The sequence below is a fragment of the Haliotis rufescens genome, unplaced genomic scaffold, assembly GCF_023055435.1.
Source record: "Haliotis rufescens isolate VD_foot unplaced genomic scaffold, xgHalRufe1.0.p SCAF_18, whole genome shotgun sequence".
NCBI lineage: Eukaryota > Metazoa > Mollusca > Gastropoda > Lepetellida > Haliotidae > Haliotis > Haliotis rufescens.
Genome location: NW_025963868.1, coordinates 23,437,806 through 23,447,035, shown reverse-complemented (window position 1 = coordinate 23,447,035; position 9,230 = coordinate 23,437,806). Strand labels below are relative to the sequence as shown.

At 40.4% G+C, this 9,230-nt stretch overlaps 1 protein-coding gene across 1 annotated transcript; it reads left to right on the top strand.

The window, feature by feature from the left end:
- Window positions 1-2,171: 2,171 nt before the first annotated feature.
- On the top strand, window positions 2,172-8,935 carry LOC124133014 (putative uncharacterized protein DDB_G0290521). The gene is made up of 4 exons (XM_046497200.2): window positions 2,172-2,231; window positions 4,485-4,551; window positions 7,071-7,535; window positions 8,857-8,935. Exons 1-3 carry the CDS (start codon window positions 2,220-2,222, stop codon window positions 7,532-7,534), a joined length of 543 nt encoding a protein of 180 aa, XP_046353156.2. The 5' UTR covers window positions 2,172-2,219; the 3' UTR covers window position 7,535; window positions 8,857-8,935.
- Window positions 8,936-9,230: the final 295 nt, after the last annotated feature.

Here is a 9,230-nt window from a genome sequence, read left to right as displayed (position 1 = left end):
TGCATATGGTCAGCCTCCACATGCTGGGACTGGTACTATTATTGTACCGTTTCAACGCCAGGCGTATTTCATGACTGAATACAATAAGAAAAATCATTACATTCCTTTTTGTGAGTGATATGAAGACTTTAGCAAACTTTTGATATTACTGGTGAATATCAAGACGGTTTTCGGAAACACCACTCTACTTCCAATAATATATTTATATTACAGTCTATGGTTTTAAAAAACACCACTCGGAAGAATGATAAATGTTACTGCGCTGTCGAAGAATTAAATAAAGCATTTGACATGGGTGATATGAATACGTTGTTTTCTTCTCTGTTGGAGAACGGTATACATGGACAGATTTTCAAGGTGCTTCAATGTTTATACGATAACGTTCAGTTTGCTGTCGGTATTGAGCAAGAAAGAAAACTATCTGACTACTTTGATTGCTCTACCGGTGTCAGAGAAGGGTGTATACTTAACTCTGTCCTTTTCTCAATATACATCAAAGAACTGGTTGACTCCATGAAAGCCAGTATTGAAAATGGAATTGTCGTATCTGATGCAATGGATAACATTCTAGCACTCTTGTTTGCAAATGATCGAATGTTATAAGCAGATATACGGTCAACTGCAGAAACAGACTTTCTCCGTGGTTGTTATATTAAATTAGGCATGGAAATACAATCTCTATAAAACTAACATTATAACACTTATAATTACAGTGTAATTCAAGCAGTTGGCTCTTATTAATACCTTGGGAGAATTACACCCAAACGTATCTGGAGCAAAGCTTTACAGTGGCACTGAACAAGCCACATAAGACCTTTTCCCCAAAGAAATCACTCGTTCCAAAATATTATTATGTTTTTATGAAATACTATCAAATACTGATGACAGCAGGTGTTCGCAAAAAGGTGAGCGTATCAAGCCCAACTGGTGGCATCCGTCACAAACACGTACAAAGGCAAGTCAATTGTTCACCTATCCTTCACACGTGTTCCATAAAATGTTGTGAAAGCTTTATAAAGGCCTTGAATGTTGTACTCCCGCTCAAACAAGTTATATAACACCGTTTGAAATCTTAGTAGAAAGATTGTATCTAAACATTCATTGAATGTAGACATAAAGCTGTTAGAATATGTCTCGACATTAAAGGGCAAGTTGACTTTTAGAAAGTAGAAGTCTTCTCTCTGGTCATAGTCTTGTGGATATGTGTTGTCATTCTTAGTTGTTATGCAATATTCTTAATATGACACAGATGATCCAGTTTTGCTGATCTCTTTTATTTCTAGCTCAGGTGGGTAAATCAGTGGAGGGGAAATGGCTATTTGACCATAATAAACAGTATTAAACCATCGATATACCTGCAGCGTAAGTTAAACGTCTTGGCCAAATTACCTTGTTTCGATGTTGCCAATGCGGGCAGAAATTCAGATTTACATCCACTAAGAAACAGTACAGCAAGGTGGGAAGAACCTTAACTGCCTGTGGGTTTGCCTTCTTCTTGCCAAAATGGCTTACCCCCAAATTCCACACACATATCATCTATGATGAAATCCAGCATTTCACATCGTCTTTCCTCAGTAAACTATAGATGACATATGCTATCATTTTTGACAAGATTTACATGTGGCTTCAGGCATGTCTAATATAGACCTCGCGTTAGAGTCCAGCGTAAGTGCATTATGGAACTATTCTTCCTTTCTTCTTTAATGTTCCGTCCATAATATTCATGCGTCTGTCTGTCAAATAAAAGACAAAAATGTAATATGATTTCTATGGCTCTACTATACCTAACCAAACCTTTAAAGCAGATAAAGCAGAAATATTGAAATCTGAAAAAATGTGATGTCACAAAAAGTCATATTACTTCAATATGGTGTCAATATCGATATAGGATACATCTAAAGAGACAGTAAAGGAGACATTAGGGGACCTGTTTGTAAACATTTTGCTATTGCACCTGCTTTCATTGCCCGTTAATGCTTATCAAGTTGGAGTTACAGGTTTCAAGTGTTATTTAATCGTCTACATAGCCGCTGAATATTAAACAGATTGTCTAACATAAAAAAGTGTATTGCCTAAACGTATTCAATTGATCAAACATCTGTTGGTAGACAAATGCGCAGAATAGATGTTTGGAGTGTTCACGTGGTATGAATATGTTCGCATAAATTCAACAGGCCGAGACTATCTCAAATCAGATGCTTTCCTAAAGGTTAAGCAAGATGCTGTTCAAGGTGAGTACGCATGTGTTGTGATTTGTAGTCTAACTGTGGTGATACGTTTTGTAAGTTATGCTCCTTGTGCTGATAAGTATCCTTGGTCTGACAGCACCATACAGAGCGGCCACTGTAGTCTTTCTTACAGCTTTATATACCTGTAGCTGACATGCCCGGATAATACTGAACTTGTATTCTCTTTGGCAATCAAGGAGTTCGGTAACTAAATCACGCTCGCCACCACATATATATCTGGGATTTAATGTATTCCATTGAATAGATTCGTTTACAGCACTAAACATTGTTCTTCAATTTCAATATTATATTGTTAATAATTCATGTTGGTAAGATCTTTTGATGACGCTTAGTATCCTCACTGTCTGATTTGGGCAGAGTATACTTATGAACATGGAAAGAATTTGTATCTTTGACTACTTTCAAGCAATTGCCTGTTTGAGACAAGACTATGGGGTAGGGTGGGAAAAGATCTCCAAACGTTTTGGTTAATGGAGAATTGGACGATTCCCTATATACTCAAATATACATGTCATACATAAAGGTATTGGTTGAAACTTTATAAGTGTCGTGTACTCGGTTACCAAGGTAATGTTATCATATGGTGTACCAATAATATGGTAGTCGTATAACATATCAATGCATAACAATGTGTATAACATATCAAAGAATAATCAGTGCATCAGAGAATAATCTGTACTGAACACAACCTCAGCGAACTTTGCATACGTCATGTGTCGCATAAGTCAAGTTTACATGTAGTTTAAATATGCTTTGTAGAAGGTGGACAAACAAAATGTGTATGTAACAAGATCAGTCGTAAAAATAGTGAGAAATAATTATGTGTAAACCCAAAAATATGTAAATGTGTGACATAACTTAGCACACACTCTGAATACCATGTAATCTGAATAACATGCCCAGTTAATACCAGAACAAACAGTCGCCGTGGTCTGGTGGTAGAGCGTCCGCCCGGGTAGCAGAAGGTCCAGGGTTCGATCACCGGCTGCGTCATACCAAAATACGTTTAAATGGTGGCACTTGTATACCCTGACTGGCGCTCGGCAATAAGGGGCTAAAACAAGGACATGTCGGCTCGGAGTCTGAGTGGGGCCGCTAGCACTATAAAATCGGCATCAGTCCGGACTAGTACAAGCACACACACAGACACACACAGAGACACAGACACACACACACACACACACACACACACACACACACACACACACACACACACACACACACACACACACACACACACACACACACACACACACACACACACACACACACACACACACACACACACCGAACACACACTCGGCTTATGGATAATTATTATCTTTGCGTAATAAACGCACTTGAACATGGCAGTTGATCATCCGGTAATAGTTCAATAGTGATCAATATTGATTTAGAAAACTGACTCTTTTAGACCCGTGACGATCCGGAGTAGAATACGTCTTCAGCAACCCATTCTTGCCGTAAACGGCAACTTTGCTTGTCGTAAGAGGCTACTAAAGGGATCGGGTGGTCAGGCTCGCTGACTTGGTTGATGCATGACATCGATCTCAATTGGATCGATGCTCATGATGTCAATCACTGGATTGTCTGGTCTAGATTCGATGATTTACTGACCGCCGTCATATACATGTATCTTGAATATTGCTGAGTGCGGTGTTAAACAACAAACAAACAAACAACAATGTTGCAACTAAGTTCATTGTTTGTACATTTCATGAGAACAATGTTACATCCAAGTTCATTGTTTGTGCATTTCATGAGAACAATGTTACATCCAAGTTCATTGTTTGTGCATTTCATCGGAACAATGTAGCAACCAAGTTCATTGTTTGTACATTTCCTGAGAACAATGTTGCAACCAAGTTCATTGTTTGTACGTTTCATGAGAAGAATGTTACAACCAAGTTTATTGTTTGTACGTTTCATGAGAAGAATGTTACATCCAGGTTCATTGTTTGTACGTTTCATGAGAAGAATGTTACATCCAGGTTCATTGTTTGTATGTTTCATGAGAAGAATGTTACATCCAGGTTCATTGTTTGTACGTTTCATGAGAACAATGTTACATCCAAGTTCATTGTTTGTGCATTTAATGAGAACAATGTTTATTGTACATACACGTAGTGTATGTGAACTATCACCTGTTATCACTCAAACCATCATGATGTTATTTGACAAGAAACAATGGTGGTGTAATTCTGGAATAATATATGTTTCAACTGTTCTCTTCAGATGACGAAAGTCGTGTGTCTCATTGCGCTGCTCCTGGTGTTCTTCGTGGCCGCATCCTCTTCTGCTGGTTAGTATGTCCCTGTATCAGGGTGGCACTTGCTTCTTTATCAGTCTCCAATGTATTCCCAGATTCCTCGGTCGTGGAATATTTTGTAGAAATGTCAACTCGGTGCAGAAATGTACCTATCGTGCAGAAGATCACATTTTGGGAAGAACTCGTTCAGAATTTTGCATTAATCTGCCGCAGAGTTCAAATGCCGTGCAGAAAGTAAACATGTGAATCAGAAGCTTGTTTTAAAAGTGTAAACGGATATCTATTTTGTTTTGTAGTGTTGCTTACCGGACGTGCAAATCTTTATGGTTACACTTGTGATCTCCAGATTCACGTCAACAAACTGTTCTAGCCGTGGATATGTTTATCATAAAATGTCCACCACAAGTCAAACAGGTGCCAAAATATGAAATTCGTGAAAACCAAGCTCAAACGTTTTTTTCTGAATTAGGTGCAGCATTATCCAAATTTGTTTGCAGAATTTACAAAAAAATTGACCGCAGAATACAGCAGAAACTGCTTTATCTATAACTCTTTAAACCATGCATCAGTTGCTGACGATTACCGAAGAACATTTATTTATATATTATATTATGGCAGTACTAAGCATGAGACCCTTTGCCTTGTTGTGGTTGATAGTGTATTTGTTGTTTGATCGTTCTGTTTAGTTTGGCTTAAGGTCACGATTGACAGTGTGAATCTTCTGTATTCTCTCACACCAGCTCGGTTTTACACTCCAATATGAAGGGCGAGTCTTTGTGTTTTTGTTGCATCATGGCAGAAGTTGTTTGAATGAATTTTCACAAGCATTTTGACTTTTACGCCTAATGGAAATAATCGATACTGGTTGATAAAACCTGTTGGTTATATATCCCTCTGTCTAATGCGAGCGATAATTTAACACTTGTATCATGACTGAACCTACTTGGTTTTATATCCCTCTGTCTATTACGAGCGATAATTTAACTCTTGTATCATGACTGAACCTACTTGGTTTTATATCCCTGTGTCCTTTACGAGTGATAATTTAACTCTTGTATCATGACTGAACCTACTTGGTTTTATATCCCTCTGTCTAATGCGAGCGATAATTTAACTCTTGTATCATGACTGAACCTGTTGGTTTTATATCCCTCTGTCTATTACGAGCGATAATTTAACTCTTGTATCATGACTGAACCTGTTGGTTTTACCCTCCCTGTGTCCTTTACGAGTGATAATTTAACTCTTGTATCATGACTGAACCTACTTGGTTTTACATCCCTGTGTCTATCACAAGCGATAATTTAACACTTGTATCATGACTGAACCTGCTTGGTTTCATATCCCTCTGTCTATTACGAGTGATAATTTAACTCTTGTATCATGACTGAACCTACTTGGTTTCATATCCCTCTGTCTATTACGAGTGATAATTTAACTCTTTAACTCTTGTATCATGACTGAACCTACTTGGTTTTACATCCCTGTGTCTATTACAAGCGATAGTTTAACACTTGTATCATGACTGAACCTACTTGGTTTTACATCCCTGTGTCTATTACAAGCGATAATTTAACACTTGTATCATGACTGAACCTACTTGGTTTCATATCCCTCTGTCTATTACGAGTGATAATTTAACTCTTGTATCATGACTGAACCTACTTGGTTTTACATCCCTGTGTCTATTACAAGCGATAATTTAACACTTGTATCATGACTGAACCTTCTTGGTTTTACATCCCTGTGTCTATTACAAGCGATAATTTAACACTTGTATCATGACTGAACCTACTTGGTTTTATATCTCTCTGTCTATTACGAGTGATGATGCAACTGTTGTATTATGAAATAACTTGCTTGGACATTACATGCCTGTATCAATGACGAGTGATAGTGTATCTGTAATCACTTGTTGAATTTGCGTGTACTAATTTTCGCCGTTATTTTGTTTTTAACGCCCAGTGGAATCTGTTCCGTCGGGGAATCGAGACTGGTTATTCAGTGGCGTTGATGTTATATGCTTGGTGCTACATCCCTATGCCTATTACGGAACGCCTCCGTGGTGTAGTAGATAGAGCGCCTGCCCAGAGAGCCGAAAGTCGGTGGTTCGATCCCACTCGTGTCATACTAAAAGATGCTGAAAGATAACAAATTTACTCTGCCTAGCTTATTCCTGGCGCATGGAAACTGACAATTTGTGCCCAGTTAGTATTCTTGGTGAGAAAAGTAAATGCAAACTGTTTTTCCCTCATCCCTTTTGTTTTCAGTAAAACAAAGTACAACTGCCCTACCGGTGGCATCCGTCACAAACACATGCAAAGTTAGCACTCAGCAATATTCAAGCTGTATGACGACGGTCTGTAAATAATCGAGTCTGGACCAGACAATCCAGTGATTGACATCATGAGCATAGATCCACGCAATTGGTATAATATGACCTGCATCAACCAAGTCAGCGAGCCTCTTACGACAAGCATAGTCGCATATCACTGCAAGCAATTTTACTGAAAGAACTGAGGATAATATGGCCTGTTAATATCCACTTTCAGGTCTGATAGCACGTTCAAGTTCCGGTAGCAGCTCCAGCGGCAGCTCCAGTGGTAGCTCCAGCAGCAGCTCCGATACTACCCCAGCTCCTACCCCAGCTCCTACCCCAGCTCCTACCCCAGCACCGTCTAGTTCCAGTAGCAGTTCCGATAGCAGCTCCAGCAGCAGCTCCAGCAGCAGCTCCAGCAGTAGCTCCAGCAGCAGCTCCAGTGGTAGCTCTAGCAGCAGCTCCGATAGCAGCTCCGATACTACCCCAGCTCCTACCCCAGCTCCTACCCCAGCTCCTACCCCTGCTCCTACCCCAGCTCCTACCCCAGCTCCTACCCCTGCTCCTACCCCTGCTCCTACCCCAGCTCCTACCCCAGCTCCTACCCCAGCTCCTACCCCAGCTCCTACCCCTGCTCCTACCCCTGCTCCTACCCCTGCTCCTACCCCAGCTCCTACCCCAGCTCCTACCACAGGTTAAGGTAATCATTTTCAACTTCTTACTCACAAATACTTGGTGACACTACTCGCCTACAAGAGCATGGTGACACTACTCGCCCACAAATACATGGTGACACTACTCGTCTATAAGAACATGATGACACTACTCGCCCACAAATATTTGGTGACACTACTCGCCTATAAGAGCATAGTGACACTACTCGCCCACAAATACTTGGTGACACTACTCGCCTACAAGAGCATGGTGACACTACTCGCCCACATATACATGGTGACACTACTCGTCTATAAGAACATGATGACACTACTCGCCCACAAATATTTGGTGACACTACTCGCCTATAAGAGCATGATGACACTACACGCCTTTAAGAGCATGGTGACACTCCTCGCCCACAAATACTTTTGGACACTACTCGCCTATTAGAGCATGGTGACAATACTCGCCTTTGAGAGCATGGTGACACTACACGCCTTTAAAAGCATGGTAACACTACTCGCCCACAAATACTTGGTGACACTACTCGCCTATAAGAGCATGGTGACACTACACGCCTTTAAGAGCACGGTGACACTACTTACTCACAAAACAATGGTGACAATACTCGCTTATAAGAGCATGGTGACACTCCTCGCCCACAAATACTTTGGGACACTACTCGCCTATAGGGGCATGATGACACTACTTACCCACAAATACTTGGTGACACTACCCGCCTATAACAGCATGGTGACACTACTTACCCGCAAATACTTGGTGACACTACTCGCCTATAAGAGCATGGTGACACTACTCGCCTATAACAGCATGGTGACACTACTTACCCACAAATACTTGGTGACACTACTCGCCTATAACAGCATGGTGACACTACTTACCCGCAAATACTTGGTGACACTACTCGCCTATAAGAGCATGGTGACACTACTTGCTATAATAGCATGGTGACACTACTCGCCTATAAGAGCACGGTGACACTACACACTCAGAAGTACATGGTGACACTACTCGCACACAATTACACGGGGACAGCACTCGCCCACAGGTGCATTTTCCCTCTATTCCCTCACGTTTTGACTTGTACAATATGTTCACGTGATTTTTTTCCGGTGAACACTTGACACGCCTTTGCATGTGTTTGTGACGGGTGCCACCGTGGTGCAGGATACGCTCACCTGTTCACCTGGTAACATCGCTATTTGATAGTGATTCATAAACACATGCTATAGTCTGAATCGTACAATAGATTATGCTTTTAGCAAAGATTTCTTTTGATTATTGAAATATTTTGTCGCTTTTATTGCCGTATATAGAATGTGCATTTGATACTTATTTTTCAGACTGACGGTACTGGCATTCCACCATGAAAACGTCCAGATTAATGCAATTAAATCAATAAAGCATGCTTTGTAAAATTAGTATTCTGTGTTCACTGTTTTGCTTTCCATGTTTATTCTCTTAGTTTGATTGAGTTTTGAGTAACGCCCCATTTAGCACTATACTAGCTTTATGTCGGAGGTCTGTAAGTACTCTGGACCAGACATTTCAATGATTGACAGCATGAGCATCGATCTACACAGCTATCAAAAGATGACACGCATCAACCAAGTCAGCGAGCCTGATCATCCCATCCCGACCCCGTTATATAAATACTGGTAGTCGCCTCTTACGACAAGTATGAGATGCTGAACATCAGTTCTAACCCGGATCATCA

What these genes read in the sequence shown, in the direction of transcription:
- LOC124133014 (XM_046497200.2), top strand. An exon ending in GGCCGCATCCTCTTCTGCTG is followed by an intron (nt 4,552 to 7,070) that starts GTTAGTATGTCC and finishes ATCCACTTTCAG; the next exon opens with GTCTGATAGCACGTTCAAGT.